Below are 22,362 nucleotides of genomic sequence, written 5' to 3'. Positions count from 1 at the left end.
AAGCTATAAAAAGCGTGTCCATTAAATTCTGCCTCTTCTTCTATCGAATTGAGGAGTTGAAGAACTAAACGAAGCTTCTATCTCTGCTTCGCGTGCATACATCGTTCGCAATTTCGACTGCTCGATTCATCGATATCATCATTCGCCAACGAGATATTTCCAGGCACGTGTCGCAGCACGAGTAAACTGTGCGCGTGACAACGCGCAATAAAGCGTAAAACGTTCGATCGACGATTCCCATCGATTGGACACCCTGAAAGGTTCGCGAGGAACGACGTGGTCCGTTGAGCGAAACGAGAACCTAGACCGCTTCGATCCACCTTCGTATTCGCCTTCCTAATTTCCAGGACTGTCGAGATACAGAACCCAGAATTCACTCGACGATCCGACGTTGTCTGTTTCAGAGGAAATGCACAAATTTATAGCGGAACAGCTGAACACGTCGCGCGTGCCGCTCTGCATAAATCCGCAGTCCGCGGCGTTCAAGAGCTTCGCAAGGTAAGCCGTAGGTGGCGAATCGTCCAGATTATAAAACGATCGATTATAACAAAAGGAAATATAAAGAAAAGCAGGGTACGACTCTATGTTGGTTAGGATATAGGAGAAAAGGAATACCAAGTTTCGGCTTGGTTAATAGGGAAAGATTTAAGATAAGAACGAGGAGACCGGGTCCTCGAGAATCGAAGAGCCTCCTTTCACTGAATTTTTCCCTACCCTCGATATCACCAGTGTCCACCGAATCCTTTCTCCTTTGAACGACCAATTATATTAAAAAGCCAAGACCAATTCGAATTTCGCGCAGGGTTAGAAAGGAAACAAAGAAAATAAGTGAATAAACAAGAAAATGCAGAGGATCGAGGGAGGTTGGGTGGGTGGGCGGGCAGGGGGAGAGGCGTGTGCGCGTGGAAAAAAGGAAAGAAAGGGTTAGCGGAGGGGTACACACCCGTATATATACCGTGTGTTGCCTCCCCTCCCCCACCCGTCGAAGTCGATGCGGTAAGAACAAGCCGGATTAAAATAAAAGGCAAAAAAAAAAAAAGAAAGTGGAAAGGAAAAGAGGACAAAAGAGAAAGAGGGAAAGAATGAAAGAAGAAGAGAAAAAAGGCAGCGGAGCGGGCACAAGGGCGTATCGTAGACGGAAATTAAAAACCGTGAAGAATGAGAAAGAGAGAAGAAAGAGCGGAAAAAGAGAGCTGATGGGGTGGTAAAGGGATGGTAAAGGGGTGGAGAGAGAGAGAGAGAGAGGGTCGAGGCGAAACGATCGAAACGAGCCAGGAGAGAACGATCTTTTGTCCCTCGACGACCCTTCCTCGTCGACGTCCTTTTGCCGTTTTGGCCCTCGGTAACCAACCAAAAACTCCGGCCAGTTCTTCCACTGCTTTCGTTAGTACTGGGAAACGATTAAGAAATTAACCCCCGCGTTTTGTCGCGTTGTCTTTCTGTCGTAATTGTTCCTTTTTGCTGTGTATATATGTATACACACATATATATGTACATATGTATGTGTATATATATATACGCAGATGTAGCCATGTATACGTTCTGTGCCGTGAAAGTATCAGTAAAACGATCGAACACATTATCGGCGCCATCTGTCCCGATACGCAGAGAGAGAAAGAAATGTCGAGCGGAAGAAGAAAATACGAAAAAAGGAGTTGAACCCACCACCCCTGCTCTCACCGCAATTCTACAAAAGACACGGAGAAATAGAAAGTAAGAACGAAATTTTAAGATAAAAGAGGCTACCATGAGAAAAAAGAAAGAGTCGTCAAAGTCAAATGTAAAAGAGGGTCGAAAAGAAAGACTTGTAACGTGCTTAGAAGTTACGATAGATGCAATTAATACCCTAGTCCCTTAAGAAAGTAAAAATGAACGAATAAAAAAAAAAAAAAAGAAAAAAGTTAGAAAAAAAATTCATTCTTTCTTTTCATATGTGATCTTGAAGTGTGTAACATTATTTCTCGTGTTGCTTACTGCCGTCAAGTTAGAGCAAGCCGATCGCCGACCCAGCGCCCTACGCCGCGTATACGTACACGTTACTACCACTACCAGTACCGAATCAGCTATCTACCACTGTCAGCTACTATCGACTACTACCGCTATCGTCTACCACTACTACTACTACCGCTACTACCACTACTACTACCACTACTACTACCAATCGTGTTACGTCTCCTCCTGAACGAACCGAACGAACAGAGAGTCAGCTCTAGGCGGCGTGACCTCGCTCGCTGAGGTACTTGAACAAACCATTTTACCAAGCATATCTTTTTTGCATTTTCTGTTTCTTACTTATTATCATATATCTATTCGTCTTTTGTTTCCCAATTACGACCATTTCGACCTCCTTTTTCTTATTTCTTCTATTGTATATTTCTTCTCACTCGTTTTTCTTCGTCAGTTTTTCGTTCCATCCTCCTTGATCAACGTATCGTTATATAGTATAATATTATATTCGTCGTACTGTTTTTAACTCTCGCCTTGCTTCTTACGTATACTTTCTTTTCTCTTTTCTTTCTTCTTTTAATTACATAGAGACTTCTGTATGATTGATACTGTGTATATAATAATATGCAAATATATATATATGTATATATACATATATATGTATATGTTGATGAAGTGAGTTTAAGGAATGTAGTCGAATAGCAGGTTAATACGTAGGTGTATTATGGATATGTATATATATATATGAGTGTATATATATATATATATATATATATGTATGGTGGATCCTCGTGAGACACACGTTGCCGGATGCACGCCAGCGACCAGCTCCGCTCGACCGACTTCCGATCCGCGCCTGACACGATTCGAGAAGCCTTCGCTGGCTACTTGGAATCGTAAATCTCCTATAATTCAGTTTGCTCTCTTCCCTATTGGCCTGTTCCTCGAAGATTTGCTAATTTTATCGATCGGTCGATCGATCGATCGATCGACTCGCTCCCAATTTCCAACGCGTTTAAACCACGTTAACGTTTGCTTTCAAAGAAATGGAATTAACCTTTTCATAGGCGGTGGAAATTATTTTTCACTGTAATTAGAGTCACGCGCGTGAGTAATGTGAAAATATATTCACGTTTATAGAGAGTGCAGCCTTTATTAAACATTAATTTAATAAAATATTGCCGATATGACCGGTGGGAACATTTGCATGCTACTTGAAAGCGATGCTGTAGGAAAGAAATAAATTGATTTTAGTAAAATATAATAATCGTCTATTTAATAAGTTTTCTATCGAAATTTCCTTTCTCACGGAAATTTAAGATTAATAGCCAAAGCTCAGAGATCGAACGTTAGTACTCAAAGTTCGGAAAGTTAATATAAATCGACAAATTAACAAATTGTTAATCTCCCATCGAAATTTTACGCAATCTTCGATATGAATTTTTGGCAAAGCGTATGAATAAATCTGTTTTCCAAGTATCTTTCATCTTTCAACGACTCTAACGTTATATTTGTGAAAGGATTGACAGCGCGAAATTGCTTATTAAGAAATTCGAGGAAAGTAATGGGAAACGAAGTGCAAAAAGCGATGTCTTCTCCTTTCTTCGGGAGGGAATTCTTCACGTTCCCTGGTGCGTGCGTACAACGTTTTTTTCAGACGTTTAAATGGCCTCTTAGAGTAACCAGTTATACATAGCAGGGCGACACTCGACGCCTCCACTTCTAAATACCGCGATAAAGATAAAGAGGCGCGGATGCCTCCCCGAGGAGGAATTCAACCGCCTTTCGTCGACGTTCCGTCGTAGGAACGCGACGAGCTCTGCTAATTAACGACAGTTTGGCGTACGAGCAATTAACGAAAGCTTTAAATCGGGTCGAAACGATACGCGTAGAAAATCTCGAACGATGGTATTTCCTTCCATGTAATCGTTCAGATACTAGCAGATAAGATTAAACGTTTTGCTTCTGAACTTAGCTCGACGATCTTCGAGGAACACGTACTTTAATATTATTACGTTGTATTATATTATATATCATAATATAAAATTAATAAGATAAATAAAAAAAGGACGAATGTATGTCAACGACTCGTTATGAGAATTGTCCTATGTAATTCTACAATAATATTATATTTACATTATGTTATTATCATATACAATATGAATAGTCGAGAAACTATGTAAGCTCGTGATTGTTTAAAATGTCTATCGATCGCAGAGGAACGTGTCACACGTCCATGTTTATATTTAATTATATTTAAGTGGCTGGTCGCTGGTGCGTTTTTACGTTTTTGATCGTGAGTCGCTGTGAAAGTGGTACTTGTAAATAACGCTGAGAGAGAACGGCTGAAAAGAGCGCTTTGTTGGACACGAGGAGTGTAAAAAGGCCTGATCAACCATGCAGCCTTCAGTTGAAAGAAACGGGCCCGAGGAGAGAAAAGAATTCGAAAACTAAATAAATAAGGCGATTGAACGGATCGTGTCGCGATTCATTGAGAATCGGATGAACGGGACGAAGAGAAACGACACGGGAAACGAAACTCTCTTTCGTGATGCACCTGGGTAGATCGAGATCATCTGCCATCATCCTCTCCTCTAAATCAACTTCCTGAATATCAATTTTATCCTAGAAAAGTAATTCCACAAAGTAGCGTAATATCTTCCTTGAGAATACTTCAATACATTGCTCGATAGTATCGAAATAGTAGCAGAGTAGACAAATTTTCCTGATTCATCTAAGAATGATCCTCGTTGGTATCCTTGAAATCCATAATTCTTTTAAATTACCAATTTTCGACTGCAAGTCCTGGCGTGATCTGGCTGTTGGCACAATGACCGTAATCTTCGAGTCGATTTGAATATTTTTCAACAAAACTACGTGTTTTTTCTTTTTTTTTTTTTGCAAAACATTCGGGTATTAAAAAAAGGGGAAGAAAAATGATTTTTTAAAATATCAATATCTTCCGTAATTTTTTCTTTTCCCACAATGTAGACATTTTCTTTGCACTGGTTTTGTCCATCGTTTTTGTTTTTTGTACGTTGTGTGTATGATTCTTTTTTTTTTTGTCTTGATCTCCATTCTATTTTGCGCAGATTGTGCGGTACAATGGTAGAAATGTTGCGAGGTTGAAATACAGAATTTTTGTGTATCGCGGAGGCCGCGAAAACTGCACGCGTGCACGTGATACTAAACTAAGAAGCAGGAGACCCGCGAAGCCATTACTGTCATTTCGCCAAGTCCGGGACGCGACATGGATTTGGGCGGAAATTTTGTCGACCCTCGGATTTGCTTTGCCAAGAGAGCTACGTGTACCGCGGTTCCAGTTAACCAAGGAAACTTTGCTAAATCATCCATTTTTTCGAAAGTTTGCTCGACCAATCTCTAAGCGTCCTCTGTTGATAATTTACTTTCCGTGCAAATTCGTCGTTTGAATTTTATCACGTCCCATTATTATAATCTTAATCCTTCGCAATATTTTTCGAAATATTTAAGCTGCAAGCAAAATTTCAATTCACCAGCTTTTAATAGTCTTAACAATTGGGCCAACTAAATATTGGATAGCGAAGAGAAGAGATGTCAGTAACTAGTAGAAGCTGCAGAAATACCTAAAATACAATATACGTGATATACAAAATTGTCTAAAATATTGAAATATCTAATAGTCGCAGTCTAATAATGAATCTTAGATTTAATTTTTTTAGAATTCACAACATTACGACAATTTGTATAGAGGAAAACGGATCCAAGAATATTATAGTATTGTTAAAAACAATGATAATAAATAAAATAAAATTCTACAAACAAAAAAAGTGAACAAGAAAAGCAGCGAAGTTCCTCAGCATTGCCTTCTTTCATCGCGTGTATACTTGAAAACTAATGGAGCTACGTTTTCCACGAAATTTGAGGCGGGGGGGGGGGGGCGAGGGGAATAACGCGAAAAACGTTCGCGTGCAAACGAGCTGCGGTCTGACACGCGCGGCGTCGCTTTTATCCTGTCGGCCGCGGAGAAAGCGACTACTCGCGACGGGATCATTTTTTCAAAGCCCAGAAATAAATTTCGACACAGTGGTGGAGGTCGAAGATTCAGCGATTTCGAGACCAGACGAAAAAGTTGTGGCCGAGGGTGAATTCGAGAAACAAAGAAACGAAAAAAAAAGTAGTAGCGTATTCCCTTTTTGACCGCTTTTGTTTCCGTGCTATTTTCACGACTGACTTTTCCCGCGAGCTTGGCAAAGCAAAGCGAAAGGCCGGTGACAGAGACAGAAATTAGAGGCGCGCGTATCGAGAGGGAGGAACCGGGCGAGAAAGTTGCGAGCGGGCTTAAAGGGTGGCTAAAAAAACGGCGACTACGTGAAGGGGAGACGTTGCAAGGAACGGACGAGACAAATGGGTAAAGAGAGCTAAAAAGAGAGACGTGGAAATAATAGAAAAGAAAAGAGATATCTTCGAGAATCTTAGTGAGAATGTATGAGCCATTTAGAAGCCACATTGATCAACCGCATACATTGAAAAACAGAGAAAGGCAACGACGTTGCAAAATCTTTGTTACCACTTTTCTCTTTTAATTTTGTATTATTTACACTATCTTCGGATTGTGGATCTTTACGTAGATTTATACTACTATGAAATTTTGTTTTTTACCGTCTAAATGTTATTATACCTAGAGGTACAGTAAATTTAAAAATATTATATGGTTTTGCATATTACGTACACTCTGTATATTCTTGCGTATTAAAATATTTCATAAATGCGTATAATTCTACGGTTAAACGTTCTTCTTGATAAATGAACTTATAGAAGTGAATATTGACTTTCAAGAATGAAGTATTAATCGAGTATTTGTTGTAACGAAACAGAGAAATTTACAAACAGCGAAGTTGATTAATTTGGCTTGTGAGAGTCTCGTGTGAAGTATCGAAGAAGAAAAAGAATAACGATATAGAATCGTGATTAACGGCCGGCTGTCACACATGCTGACAGCTGCATGGAAATCAGATGAAGCGTTTTTATTCTGTTGTTCATCTCCAGACCTGTCGGTTGCATCTCCCTTTTATCCGTTGTCTTCCCGGCAACGTAAAATTTGAAGAGTCGAGTCTCGCGAGCTATTTGGATATCTTGTTCACGGACTGAAACGGTTCCGAAAGTAACAATCAGAGTTTACACAGTGATAAATTCAAACGCCGCTCGCGCGTTACGATACAGTTCCGATGACAGAAGATGAGAAAAAGAGCGTGACAAAGAACGATTTATCCGATACGAAATGTCCACGCGACTCTTCGAATCGATCGTCACGAGAACGCAGAGCGTTTCCTCGGTCGAGAGTATCGAGAAGTCGATGAACGACGCGGTCCGCTGGTAGTTTTGGACCCGTAGCTGCCATAGCGAATTTATTCGACCGTGTTCGCACTTGTTCCGTTCATTCATCGAGTAATACAGTACATAAAAACGACATTAATTAACGCATACGTAATTCGTAGAAGTAAAGCAGTATGATACACGCTTGAGACACACGGTAGAAAAATGAAAATATAGTCTACGAATCCCGTAGTTAATTCATTTTCTAGAAGAACCACGAATTCTCAAAGATTTCGAGAGTCGATTCTTTTGTTTTCATAAAAATCCCTTTCTTCGGGCCAATCGTTGCGGAATGTATTTTAGTTTGCCATATCCGTTTTCTCTTTTTTTTGTTCTTTTCATTTTTCTACTTTTATTTTGTATCATTTCCTTTTTTTTTTTCATCACACCACTATACGATCTACCGTAACTCTAGTTGAGTTTTTACGTTGTTACATCCTCTCACCGATTGTATTTCGACACTTTCGAGACGCACTGCTGCCACTCGTTGACGATATGCTGCCCCCATCCCTTTTTACCACCATATGTCATCCCTTTGTCCGATTGTTTAGCCGACGAAACTCGAAGTGCCGTTTGAACGAATGCTTTCGACGATTGCCCACGTAAAAAGAAAAATCCTTTCTAATAGCGAGGAGCACTTTGCACTTTCGTCGTGTACCGATCTTAGTGTTCAAATCTCTGCGCGTGAGGGTATCGTCGAGCCATCGATACACGTAGTCGGTTTTACATTATCAACCGCGTAGATGAATCGCAGGAAAATGGGATCGATCCGAAGATGTGAAACTGTATGTTATAATTAGTGTTGTGTTGTCAAAGTTGCAGAAGATAAAAAGAATTCGTGGACACGGCTCGTTGATCTTGGCTCGAAGATACCCTTGACTGTGGGGCTTAGTAAAGCTGCTCTAAAATGCACCAAGAGGACGAAGAAGATGTTTGTAACGATGTCTATAAAGAAAACGCTGTTTTTTCCTCATTTTACCAAGTCCCTAGTCCGGTGTGTTTCGTTCGGAACACGGCACAGATAGCCGGAGATTTGAAAAAGTAGCTATACACCTCTGTTTCTCCCGCAAGTCTCACTTGAGAGAATATACACACCCCCGAGTAACGATCGAAAAAAAGCACATGAACGATAAAAAGAAAAAGTACAAAATAAAAAAGATAGAACGAACGAACAAAAAAAAAAACAACATAAAAAAAGACTTGTTTTCTTTAAAATGGCAAGCACTAATGATCTGTTCGTACGACTTGCAGCTCCACGGTGGCTCATCCCTCGGAATTGCCACCCTCTCCTCACCAGTGGGAATAAAAATCTTCTCCGAAATCGCGAAAGCTGATGACGAACGCGCGGCCGAGCATTCGCTTCACTGGAAGACAGATGTTGAAGAATTTTCGACAGCCTGGAGAAGAAGAGTGAGAAAAGACGAGGAAAAGAGATGGGCAAAGTGAGACAAGGATGGAACGAAGAAGAGGAAACAGGCTGGAAAAAGGGCGAAGAAAAGAGAGAAAAGCGAATTCGGAGAAAGAAGATGGGAAGAAAGGAGAAGAAGAAGAGCCAAGAGAGACAATAGACTGCCGAGCGCTGAAGCCTCAATTTTCGACTAGCTGATATGTATATACATAGACACGTGTATGTATATAGATATCTATAAATATATATTATACATACCGCTGTATACATACGAGAGGGAGCCTAGGAAAAAAGAAAATATACCGAAATACAAAGGCGCACGATACGAAGAGCACAGTCGAAGGATTGATACACAGAAGAAGAAGAGGAAGAAGAAGAGAAAAGAAGAAGGTGAATCAGTTTCGAGGGATTGGAGTTTGGTCAACTAGAGAAGAAAAGACGAAAGAAAAGGAGGGCGTATACGTAGTTTGTAAGAAAGGGTCGAAAAGACGGGCCAGTCTTCTTTTATTTTCTTTTCTTTTTAGATTTTACACGCTTCTATCATTAATGTACATGTACACATGTAAAACACGACCGCTGTGGCGCGTTTCCAACGATCGATTAACACGGGAGAAAGGTGACCAGGATCGATTGCTCCTTCGTCGAACGTATTCGTCCAATTATTCCAAGAATAATCATGTGTAATGTGTGTGTATATATATATATACACATACATATACATGTATATATATATATATATATATATATATACACACACATATACATATATATATATATACATATATATTTTACACGGTTTCTCCATCGGTAAATTTGAGAAGCGAAAAGAAGCGTTTCAGAGTACTCCGCGAGTACTTCAGTTTACCTTGTACCTGCTGAAGCGGAATCGTGGATGAGAACCGTGTTCGCAAGAGGATGAAACACGATCCATAGGATCGATCGATGGCCCCTTTCGTTCCTGAATTTTTCAACGAAACGCTCAGCGCCACCCTTAGGATGCATTAAAATCGGTTCGTAAGCGTTTGTAATTAGCGTGTCCTTTTGAGATGGCGCACACACGACCGAGCCACTTCGTCGGAGAAAGGAGAACTCGAGCGAGAAGCTGCATGTAAGGCGAAGACGGAAGAAGCAGAGTCGCGAATCATGGGCAGAGTCAGGATTTTCAAAACTTTGCATGACGCACTGCGACGCGAATCTTGACTCTAAACGGGATGTGTCTTGAACAAAATTGGGATTGGATCTTAGAGAAATCATTCGAAGTTTCAAAGAAGTAGACATAGTTCTCTGTTACGCTAGGAGTCCTTTATTTGGGCGGAATGTTTCAAGAACTCTAATATAAATCGTTCGTTATGGGTTGAGGACCATATAGTTTAAGTACATCGACGATTTGACATGCTCGAATAAAAGGAAGAAAGTTATGGATAGCGAAGAGAACCATGATCTACGAGTATTGTATTCGATGATCTCGATGAATCCTGATGTTCGATCGATACAACGATCGCGTCCATGGACTACGATCTAGAATTAGATCCTCGCGCTGATCTACAAACAGCCGAGGACTCTTTTAAGAAGATACAACACCTGTTGGCCGAGATATTCGCGACGAAGAGCGAACTTCCGTTTGCTGAAGTGCAGTGGACACGCGAAAGCTGGGCTCTAGCTTCCGTATCAGTCGCTGCGAACATTTAGTTTATTTGGCGAGTTACGAACAGCAGAGATCCTTTGATCCGTGGTGATCTCTATCAAAGTGAAAGATAGGTTTTTTAAACGAGAATTCGAAATGAGGTTCTCATCGTTTCACGGCGTCGTTCTCCATTAAGAGATATTCTACTATAGTTAGGTCGTTGTTTGTAAAAATGGGACGACGTCGCTCCTCTCTCGTAATTAGAGAAGCCACCTTGATCCGAAGGTAATTAGAAATCGCGTGCATTTCTAGAAGATACGATGCTGGATTCGCGTGTGGTGGATCGCACGCAATTTTATTCCAATAAATAAATGCACTGCCGACGAATCGTGGCGATCACGACGGTATTCGTGAACTGAAGGAGAACTTAAGAAGCGAAGAACACAGCGTTTGAATGGAAGAAGCGATCCCTAAAAAGAATCGAAGAAGAAGGATTTGTTCGACGTTGTCCAGAGAGTCGTCTTTGGTGTATAGATAAATAGACGTTCTAGTTTAATTTACCACGAACTTTATGTTAGAGCGCTTCCGTGCGAGATCTCGCTTTGGTTTTTCATTCTTTTTAGACGTGAATGGTCGCTTACGGCCTCCGGAGTGTAGAATTAGAATGTCCGTTCTACTTTCCGAATCTGATTGCGTTTGAATTACTTAGTTTCGTTCTTCTTACGTATAAGCACGTTGTTCATGTGTTACGATCGATTATTGTAATTGTCCTAACAAGAAGGTTTTACATCTTGGCCAGGACAAAGTAATCGTTGTTCAGATCACGTCGAAAGTGTTTGTAGTACCATTAATAGTTAACAATTACCATTATACCATGAATTCAAACGCACTCTGAGGCCGGACGAGCGCGCGGTATACATAATTACGTTCTGAGTGTGATTTTACTTTAAGGAAACTTAGGTAGCCAGTAGATTTTCACGAGAATTACCGTAAGGACTTTTAGGTAGCGATTTAGCGTTAGTAGCAGAAAAAAAATAATTGGAAGCTCGTTTTTTATTATTATGGGCGACAAAGACGAGAAAGCAACGCATGTGTTCTCTTTTTTACGCAGACTCAACTAATTTCTACTATAAAACCATTTATTCGCGTGATCACGAATAAATACAAAAAAACACGTAACGATTATCGTTTAAGTAACCCTTGGCGAAAAGGGAGTTAATATAGAGAAGGAAACGGTCGGCTTTAGGGAGAGAATTTTAACGAGAACGAGAAACAGCTGCTTCTCCTGATACACGAAAAAAAAAAAGACATGCATTTCTTTTCGAACGATCGATCAAGACCGTCGTTTTTACGATTCGGAGCAATAGAAGTGTGTACGTTTAATCGAGGTTTTGCAAGGGAAAAAATATTCAAATCGAAACCATCTACTCTCTGCAAACAATAGATGTACAGGAAATAAAAGCGAACATAGTCTATTAAATATATAATGAAGTTAATGTTTAAACGCGCGATCGCGATTTGCCCAGGCGTGTACTAAATGTTCGGAGACGATATTGAAAATGTTGCGATCTTGTACCCTTTCTTCGTGGAAGTTTTCTGGTTTTGTAGAATTTAAACAATGCCGGTCTGATCGTTTCGGCTAGCTGAAGCGCTTCTTCTCGTCATATGTAAATACGTCATCGCGTTCACCGTGTACATATATATTACTAGTTCATAAACTAAATCACCACAATCAGAGACCAGCAAACGTGGCCCGCGGAATGCGAAATTTTCGTCGTGTCTAATCACAGGCAAGCAACAATAGCTACATGCAGTAGCTACGTAAGATGATGAGTCTATGAAACGTAAAAAGTCGCCTCTTTGTTGTTCAACTGTGAAACGATTATACGCAGCGAAACGATGTCGCCTTAATTAGAAACAGTGGAAATTTAAACAAATCCCTCGTACCACGAATATTTGGACGGACAGTGATGTTCCTCTTAGATCTTTTCTTTCATTCTTACTCTTTGTATTCTGCTACAGTGATGTTGATAGCGTGAAAATTGCTTTCCGAATAAGATATGGAAAAAACGTTGTGTATCTAAAATTAGAAAATGAAAAGAGAACAGAAGGTTACTGAATAAATAAATTCGCAAATACATTTAGAATTCTTTCCCTTTAGAAACGAAATATTGTATTTTAAATTGTTTGATTGGAAAAGCATACTAGTGTTACCGATCGATTGTAATTGAAGAAATCGTGGGTCACAAAGGGCGAGATTTCCTCGAGACTGATATTTTAATTATTCAACGATTATAAATCTAGCTCTCCACTTTCGAAACACAATTGGAGTGACTTCTGGAAAAAGGACTCATAAAACGAAACGATGAGTTGGATAAATTGTATTAGAGATTTTAGTCTCTCAATGTTAGCCACTTTCCTATTTTCATATTTATAAGAAAGAATTTAAAAAGTCTCATAACGATTCAATCTGTAGCCTAAGAAATATACTCGATATTTGTCAAACATCAAACATATTTGTCATAAATCCATAGACTCCTATCCCAGAGAGCTCTTTAACTATTTTTGTTTGATGCGTGCCAATGCAAAAAAAGGTTCACCTTGTTTTATCGCGGACTTTTACGTCTGGACCCAACGCTCTTTTATCTTTTAACAGCCTTTTGAACGATTCACGAAAAACTCTAGGCTTCACTTCCGCGAATTTTACTTGTCAGTCTCGTGGAACGCTCGTTCTCGCCGATGGAAAGTGCGAGAACGCTTTCAAGCGATTGGTTAGGATAAAAGAAAAAAGAAACGAAAGAAAGGAAAGAAGTGAGTGAAGAAAGGGTAGGGATTTATCCAGGACCCTTTCTAAGCGATAAGTGGTGAAAGAGGAACACCGTGGTTCCGTCCAAGTTTCGCAACGGTCCGATTTGCAATTTGATTAATTACAAGAGGAAGCGTGGGGATGAAAGGAGTGTGAGAAGATAGCGGAGAAAGAAACGAAGGGAAAGTTCGAGTGTACGTTTGAGTGTGTGCGCGTGTACCCGAGGGAATGAAAGGGAATGGAGCGAGTGTGAGCGGGTGAAATTCAATGTTTCCTATTAAATGAGAAAAAAATTTACAGATAATACATAGACGATTACTTAAACAAGATTTGTAAATACGTAGCTCACTGTAGCTGGTCAGTTGGGCATTTAACGATATACACCTCGAGATAAAGAAAGCGGGCGACAAAAAAAAAACGAAGTAGCAAACAAACGAAAAAGAAAAGAAGAAAAATGATAATTAAAAAAGGAGGGAAATTTGAAAACACATCGAAGAGAAGAATAAAAAGAAAAAGAAAACAGAGAACGATACATAGAGATACATTACTCTCTTCGCGTTATTACACACACATACAAATATATAGTACATACACACACACACGCGCATACACATACACGCATGTAACAGGAACAAACATTTTTTGGAAAATTAATGGAATGGCATGTTTTGTTGGTTCTCGATCGCAAGGAGAACGACAGAACATAAATGAATAATAACTGGAGGCTAGGTGATAATTCATAAGTCGTAAAATACCTACGTTATCAGATAATGACGATATTAGACAATTAAGCGACAAGAAAAAAAAAATCCACGTATACTTCACACTAGCAAATATGCCTTCGTTATGGAAAGTGGCTGGCACGTGATGCACCAAACAATAAAGTTGCTACGGATTAAAAAAGAAAGAAAAACTAGTAAAAAAGACGACTGCAAAACGGTGGGTCTCTTGTCTCCGATTTGGCACGTCATTATTCTTTTTTTCTTTTTACCTAGTTTCCTTCCTCCAACCTTTTTCATTTTTCTCTGCCTCTTTCTATTTTTTATTTTCAGTTCTCTGTCTCTAGCACTGTCGGTTGGAACACGTCTCTTTCACAGGTTTTACACCCGCACCGTTCTTTCCTTCGACAAACCATGGCACCGGATTCAGCTCAGCTTTGCTTTCAGCTACTTTCGTTTCTGCTCGAAGAGACACAGCCAGTCGGTTAGTAACGACACGAGGATACAAAAACTGCCAAGACGCCAGTCTATTAGCTAATTTCATGACAGTCAGCCACACGAAGTTCAAATAAATAAACTAGAAATTAGGGCTGTACTTAAAACACCTTTTATAGTTCCTTGAACCTTCCCTTGAATCCTCCTCGCGTCAACCGAACACTTCACCACTTTTACTCAAGATCACTATGAACAGTATTGGATCCTCAAACTCGCTTCCAATGAATAATTTCCAACGAAGCCTGTGAAGTTCGAATCAAGTATGAAACCTCGAAAGGGCGTTATAAAAGGCACCTTTGTAAATTAAAAAAAAGAAGAAAATCTAAAGAGAACCGCTATATTATAAAATATATAAAATATAATTTAAAATATAAATATGTATAAAATACGATATAACGTCATTGTCGCCACACTAGTAAGACGATCGACTGGCGTGTCTCTCTGAGATCCCTGCAATTAATTGGTCCACAATTAATCCACAATTGGTCCACAACACGCACACACCAGATTCTTGGTGGCCAAGAGACGAGACAAGAGTGACGCAGATTTCGCGTCCTTTCTCTCGAACGATTTTTGTCCCTTGATACGAAATACGGGAAAAGGGAGAAACCAAGATTAGAAAGCTAAGCACTTTTCGACTTTCGCGTGTACAATGAATAGCCGAGCGTATTTTTTTCTTTTTTTTTTTTTTGTTGAGGGACGACAGAAGGGAAAAAGAAGGGGAGAGAAGCAGGAAATTCTGTCGCCGTCTTCGTATCGTTGTAGCGTCGTAGCGGAGGATGATAAACGTGACGACCTGTCGTTAGTAACTAAGAGGCCTTAATATATTGCGTTTACGATATATTATAACACAAACACACATTCACAGACACACGTCGGTTCAATTCTAAGCATAAAAAATACACGAGAGTAGCATAGACGGGAACACAAGATACACATTTGGAAGTTAAGTGCAAGTAATCGATAGTACAGGGCACGGAAAACGAAACAATCTATTTAGTAAACAAATTCTAGAGAACCCTGCGACTGCGAGTAGTTTTGGATTGTTCGAGTAGATTCATCGTACTGTAAAGTCGCATTTTTCTCTTTGTAGAATCGTTACGGATTAATCTTGCTATCGTTCCTCTTATGTCGATACCGTCGATACGTGATTAATTTAATTATTAAAATTTTAGTTCGTTTAAACGAATAATAATATTTATCTTCTCCAGTATAACGAGATTTCGAAATAAAATGTAAAATGAAGCTACATTTGTACGAATTATATATTTCGTAATATAAGAAATTTTTTCAAACGTAGTATTAATAATCGTGAAAGAATTCAAACTATCAAAAATATTCCTAAAATTGATTCAAAATTTTACGAACAACTGATATTCGTTGTCGTGGATAATAAAAATTATCAACATAAAAATATTTGAAGGAGAAGCTTCTAAATCTTTTCGTTTATTGCGAAGACTAGTGTCTTCGAATAGAATCAAAATATATTAGACAAGTTCTGAACTGAACGTATAATCAAATGATTTTGAATTACGTTATAAAGTTAGAAACTTGGACATATTGTAATTTTAGCATAAGAGAAACGATACGTAGACGTGGAGACTTTACGCGATAAAAATAAGAGTATCCTTTAAAACATAAATCTCTTGTAGCAAGAGAAACGCTTGATTTAATCCTCTCGGTGTCTCTAGCACGTTTCCATCGTAAACAAACTAAAATCTGATCTAAGAACGAGTACCAAGCATAAGTCGAAGATCGAAAGCACAGAATGGGCAGTCGTGGGGTCCTAGAAAACGAGTTTAAGCGCGATTTTCCTCGTTCTATTCTGCATGGATTTCAAGATAATGCGTTAAACGGGTCGAGGAGGAAGAAATCGTTAACGTATATGTAGATGTAAACGATGTAGAAATAAATGACGAAGAACGTTTATGACTGATAGTAAAGGTAAGATGGAAATGGAAATGATGCCAGTGTGATTTATGCGGCACAAAGATTAAAATATAATTTATTCCATTTCTGGAATATTTCCAACAACGAGAACACGATTATTCGATTTCTAAATATTTGAACACAGTATCCGAAAGATTCTAAAGTTGTCCAGAATATTCGATATAACGTTTTGACGTTTTAAACATTTTTAAAAATAAGAACGCTAACCGATTTCAAAATATTTGGCTACTGTATTTGGGAAATTCCAAGTTTCTCAATATCCGATATAAAATTTTCATTTTTTCGACGTTTCTAAAAATAAAAACGCTATTCGATTCCTCGATATTCGAATATTTCGTTTGGAAAATTCCAAGGTTTCTATATATGCGATACGAAGTGGTGAATTTATCGATGAGAGAAGAGAATGAACGCAGAGAAGAACGAGGTAAATCGATTTGTACAGTGACAACAGTTTTCCAGACGCACGTCTGTTCAGAAGCAGATGGGAAGGTAAATTATCATTTGCACGTGCCACATTTACAGCGTATCTCATTCTAAAGAGGACTTTACCGATCGTAGTTCTTCCCTGGGAGTACAGTTTTCGCATCAGCACTGCCAGTTTATCATTGTTAAACGGAGGAATCGCCATCGACCCCATCGCTTTGTTCGCGTTGTTCAATTCCGGTCTCGTTCTAGATTCGTAGACGTTCAAAGAATTTTTCGAAACGCGTGTAAAGTCCAACATTTGCCGATTATATCCGTATCCACGTACAACTGCTCCTAAATAGTTTCAACAACGTTTTCTTTCATAAAAATGACCATTGATTCGTTGTAACAATTTTCATTTCACACATCGCTGATTCAATTAGAAATAAAATACTTTTCGGAGAATTCTTCGGACGTCTCTCGTACTTTCTAACTCTCTAGCAGAGTGACAGGGCAGAGAAAGAAATTCGAATGAGAGAAGAATAGTTCGTCACGTGCGTGTAATATCTGTAAAAAGGAAATGGCAACCGTCGAGGAAATAGAATCGCTATAGTGACTTTGGAAACTCGACGGCGAGCACACTGTTAGCACTCGTAAGCGTGTAAATATTAGCGTGTAACCTCGAGAATTCGCGTACCTTGAAAGTAGCCCGAAGCCTTTTCACAATTAGCGATAACGGAAGAAGAAAGAAAAGAAAGAAAGGAGTTACAGAGAAGAGAAAGAAGAAGAAGAAGAGGACACTTCGATATTCCCTCGATGACGAAGGGTATGCATCGAAAAATGAAAGAAAAAAAAAAGCGAAGGAGATAGAAACGAAGGGAGAAACAGGCAGGCACAAACACAAAAAAACCTCAATCGTGTTGTTGTAAATAGTAGAATAGAGCTCGATTTAAGGTAAACAAAAAATCGTTAAGGTTCTAAGGTTTTAATCGTGTAGGGTACGTACTTAAAAATTATTCGAGGACGAACATTTTTTCAATGGGCAGGCACGTATTTTTTAGGGTTAGCAATCGCGTGGGTGTTAAGACGAGCGTCGAGCTGTGGAAGTTGTACCCTTGTGTACGCGTTTTCTGATTCTAGTATTTTCTCTTTCTTTTTTTTTTTTTTTTTTTTCGTCACTTTGGATTCCTCATTCTCCCCTCGCTAATCTTCCATTCTCGAGCTAGACTGTAAGAAAGAAAAAAGAAGAAAAAACTGCTACATTCTCAGAAAACCCTTGACACCGAGAAAAAAGCTCGCGCCCGTCTCGATGTTTCCTTTTTTGCGTTACGTGATTGCGTTCGTTCTCGCGCAGACGGGCGAAGCTCGTTTTTACTCTTTCTCTCTCTATACACGTACGTATATATACATATAAATTATACATATATATTAATAAAGGATAAAAAAAAATGAAAAAAATAGCTGGTACTTTAGTATATATAAATACTAGGCTCAACGATCCGGCACTTCTCGATTTAGGAAGACGATCTAGCCTCTTCGGACGCATCGCGCGAGGATATATTTTTTTTAAAACGAAATATCTCGACGGCATGGTTTTACTCGCAGAACTCTCGCTCGTTCGACTCACTTGTCTCTTTCTCGCGTTCGAATCATCGAATACGAGTCCCCGAATCATGTAGCAGACTCTGAAATACTTCGAACCGTGGAAACACCTTTTCGCTGGAACGGAACGCCTCTCGAATTTTTCTTACCGGGACGATCTATGTTTCTAGACGAGATTAGAACAAAGTCAAGTGCAAACGATGAATTCACGGAAAAAGGAAGGAATAAAGAAGAAAAATGAGAAGAAAAAAAAAAGACAAAATGCGAGTGCTCGATCGTTGATCGATTTATGATCGTCTATTTAATGTTCTGCGTGTCCCTTGTTCTTGGTGTCTTGTACTTGTAAATATATCCGTGATAAATAAACCTATGGAGTCCTGTCGTTTAAACAGCCGTCGATTAAAAGAAGAAAAAAGAAAAATTCCTCTGTGATAGCTTTAAAATAGAAACGATGCAAAACTATTAAATAAAATAAAAATCCTTTACTTAAATAAAAATCGTATTCGTATGTATCGACTCGAATTGTTAGAACACACAAACTCACAATTTTGCACAAGTAGTTTATTAACGGATCATGGAATGTTATGAGAATGATTGACGTCAGGACTTCTCGAACGTGGTTTGCAAGCAGGTTCGTGGGAAACGCGTGGCGAACCACGCTCGAAGGGTGAATCTTGACCTCTTCGTGGACTCGTGCGTTTAATTAACCCCCGATCAAAGCCACCGATTAGCGTGGCGTCTGTATATACAGTGAAATTTTGTCGGCGATACGTGTACGTAAAGCGATAAGCGTGTGAACTCTTTTAAAACTTTACAGGTACGTTTACGCGTAGAGGTTCTTTCATTCGTTTTATCCCCGTTAAATATTTTATTCTTATTAACGTCACGAGGAAACGTTTCTAAGAAAAATTATTTATTTCTGACACACGATTCTTCGTGTCACAGTTAATAATAGAGAATATTTAACGAGGTGAAAATAAATGTGACAGCCTGTACATGTACGAATATTCTACGGATATGTATATGTAACAAATTCTTTCGTGTCGATGCTATTACACACGTAGGATCGTTTCTATTAGCGGGTATATATGTGTACTTTTTTAGAGGCGAACAGGCGATCGTCCATTCGCGCTCGAACCACTCTAAATTCACGGCCAAAATAATGTTTAGGGATGCTCGTATGCCTTCTACACATACACCTGAACACACACGAACACTTGTAAGATTTATATATTAGCTGGGACGCATGGGGTGTCGATTAAATTGTCGCGACCCCTTTCCCATACGAAAAGAAGAAACAAGTAAAAGATAATAAAAATTCTTACAAAAATTGGCTCAAGAATATTTAAAAATTATTTACATTATATTACAGACCATCCACCTTTGTTCTTAAAAATCTAGCGAAAGAAATAGAATTATTGGACACATTTGAGACTTTTCTCTGAAACAATCGAGTTAATCTTTTCCGTTTTACGGAGTTTCCATCAACCGACGATGTCACCCCGTGTGCACAGCATTTAATGTACGTTTTCTCTTCCTCTTCCTAGCAATTTGCCCGAACTTTCGTACGAACGATGCTCGTGGAAAACGATCGAGAGCCTCGCGACTAAGCTCGCTGGGAGATCGTCGATCTATAAAATCGCGATAGTCTGTATCTATTAAGAAACGTCCGTCTGGCGATAAGGGCGGACCTTGTGTAATATATTATTACGTCGCAACGATAGGTGGCAAGAGTTAATATTTGTAGGTAAAAAGATAGGGAAACGAAGTAGAAAGGCTGATCTCCGCCGTGTAATTTTTGTATTTTCGGGAAAGCGAGGCCGACCGACCGCGTTAATAATGGTAATTGTAAAGACAGTACAATTTTGCATCGCTACTCGCAGCGTTTTATTAAATACGATTTAGTAGAGGTCAGCGATTACCGAATAATCTTTGTAATATAAAAGAAGAGCACGAGTGGGTGGAGAAATATGTCGCGGAGGTGTCGAGCGACGATTTCCTAGCTGGCTCGATTCTCGAAGAACGAGATCAGAGAGATATTTTTGAAAAAACTTTTCTCGGAAGAATATTTTGCACGAAATTCGATAGGAGTGGCGCGAAGAGAGCGGATTTTTCTCACGATAATAGAAGAATTCCCTGATGATAGAAAAAGGGAGAAAAATGTACAAGATCGGACCGAGAACGCGCTGTCTCGATCGAGTTTCCGCCTTGCATCGTCGATAAAGTTCGGGGGTGTTTTCTTCGATATGTTCTAGAAAACAAGTGATAAGATTTAAAGGCCGTCGTAACAGAGGCAATGTACTCAGTGTAAATAGGAAAGAAAAAAATGAAACTGTAAAGAAGTAACACGAATGCAGATAAGAAACAACAACTAAAATAACAATTACGTGTCTACGATGCCTATATCTGTTTAATCTACGTAAAACGAGATGGAAGCAATTAATTGCTGATCACTATTAAACTAATAACTAAACAACAGTTTATTCTATCTGTGTGTGTCGGTTTCGATTGGACATAGATTTTGTATCACCCTTTTCTCCGTGTATGGTGTGTAGCCAGGGGGTCGATTTCGGGGGGGATGCGGGTTAAAACGAAATTAATTTAATAAATATACTTATATATTTAATTTAATAAATATAAAGAATAATGAGATCAAATTAAGGACAATGCCTATGGACAAATTTTATATTACAATCTATAACAATTTTTGCGTCGGAGAATAAATTTTTGTTTCTAATAGATCCATGTTTGACTTTGTACGTTCATCGTGAAAGGAACGATCGATGATCAACGATTGGCTACGAAAACAGTAAAATCCTATCCCGTTCCCATCGAAATCGACCTCCTGAATTGTAGATTCAATCGTGTCTTTCACAACTAAGTAGTCTTTGTAAATCGATTTCCGATAGACGAAGTCGCGTTTCTTCGAAACTAGCTCGTAACTTAAAACATACTGTAAGGAACCGACCATAATGGTATATCAGTATATCGATACACTGTTGCGTCGATCCTTGACAACGGGGAGAGGAGATTCGCACAGACTATTCGATGTACGCTTTCGATCAACGCGCGATCTTGATCGCAGTCGATATATTTCAAGATTTATCGTGCACATGTCGTAGATATGTCTACGCACCGGGTGCTTCGAGACCAGTTTTGAGAAATTATTGGAAATCAAAATTCGAAACGAATTACCATTACTGTTTCTTTCGCGTCAAAATCGAATTTCAACTGTTATCGAACGCTTTATCAATGAATTTTCACTCGAACTTATGCTTAAAGTTTAGTTAAATAAAAGATTCTCGACACATTCGTCCTTACGTTTCTTTCGCGCTTATGACAAATCTGGAATTGTTATCGAACGCTTTATCGACGAGTTTTCGTTTGAAAATTATGCTTGAAATTTAATTTAAAATTCTGGACACGTTTCAAGTATGAACGTTTCTCGAATAACATTTTTGGAAAAGCGGAACGAAATTGGTCTTAAGCCCTTATTTTCTCTGGTAACTAGCTGTAAAAACTTCATCAATTATAATTAAGACCGCGTCGAGGATTTTTAACGAAGAATCTAAACAAAAGAGAGGAGTTTTTATTTGCATTTTTCTTTTTTCTTTAGATTCTTCGTTAAGAAGAGCGATCTATCGATATATGCACATTTATCGTCGTAGAGTGGATCTTCACGGAAAAAAGATCGTAGTCGATTCCAGCCTTTCTAATTCCAAGCGTTCTACTCTACAACTTTCGGCTAAATAATCAAATACCATGGGAAACTATGAATCAAAAGATGTGAAGAAGAGAAAGAAAAATGCAGCACGTAAACACACGGATAAACGAACGAAGGAACACGTCGTGCATGAATGCACGCGTGTGCATACACATACACACACACACACACACACACACACACTAGTATATTCACAGCGAAAGGAAAAAAAGACAAAAATTCAAAGGCGAGTCGATTAAACTTTCCCGATGAAATTTTTCGATCGCTCGATAATTTGCATTCGAGCGTCGTATAATTTTTCGCGACAACGTAGGATCGATTGTGTAA

At 39.0% G+C, this 22,362-nt stretch overlaps 1 protein-coding gene and 1 long non-coding RNA gene across 3 annotated transcripts in view; one reads left to right on the top strand and one right to left on the bottom strand.

The window, feature by feature from the left end:
* The window catches only part of nmo (serine/threonine-protein kinase nemo), a 229,945-nt gene extending 208,167 nt beyond the window's left edge, over positions 1-21,778 (top strand). Inside the window, exons 9-11 of one of the 2 annotated variants that reach the window (XR_013058070.1) lie at positions 405-498; positions 1,985-2,236; positions 8,554-21,778. Coding sequence is in view for 1 of the 2 variants with exons in the window: in XM_076617408.1 (XP_076473523.1) it covers positions 405-498; positions 8,554-8,608 (149 nt within the window). In the remaining variant the exon portion in view is untranslated. The remainder of the gene's footprint in view (positions 1-404; positions 499-1,984; positions 2,237-8,553) is intronic. The other variant, XM_076617408.1, reaches the window with a different exon arrangement.
* Positions 1-22,362, bottom strand: part of LOC143302498 (uncharacterized) — a 200,804-nt gene that overhangs the window by 158,377 nt on the left and 20,065 nt on the right. The gene's annotated exons all lie outside the window — the stretch shown is intronic.

Source organism: Bombus vancouverensis, chromosome 3 (assembly GCF_051014615.1).
Source record: "Bombus vancouverensis nearcticus chromosome 3, iyBomVanc1_principal, whole genome shotgun sequence".
Lineage (NCBI taxonomy): Eukaryota > Metazoa > Arthropoda > Insecta > Hymenoptera > Apidae > Bombus > Bombus vancouverensis.
This window is presented reverse-complemented; position numbering and strand designations above follow the sequence as displayed.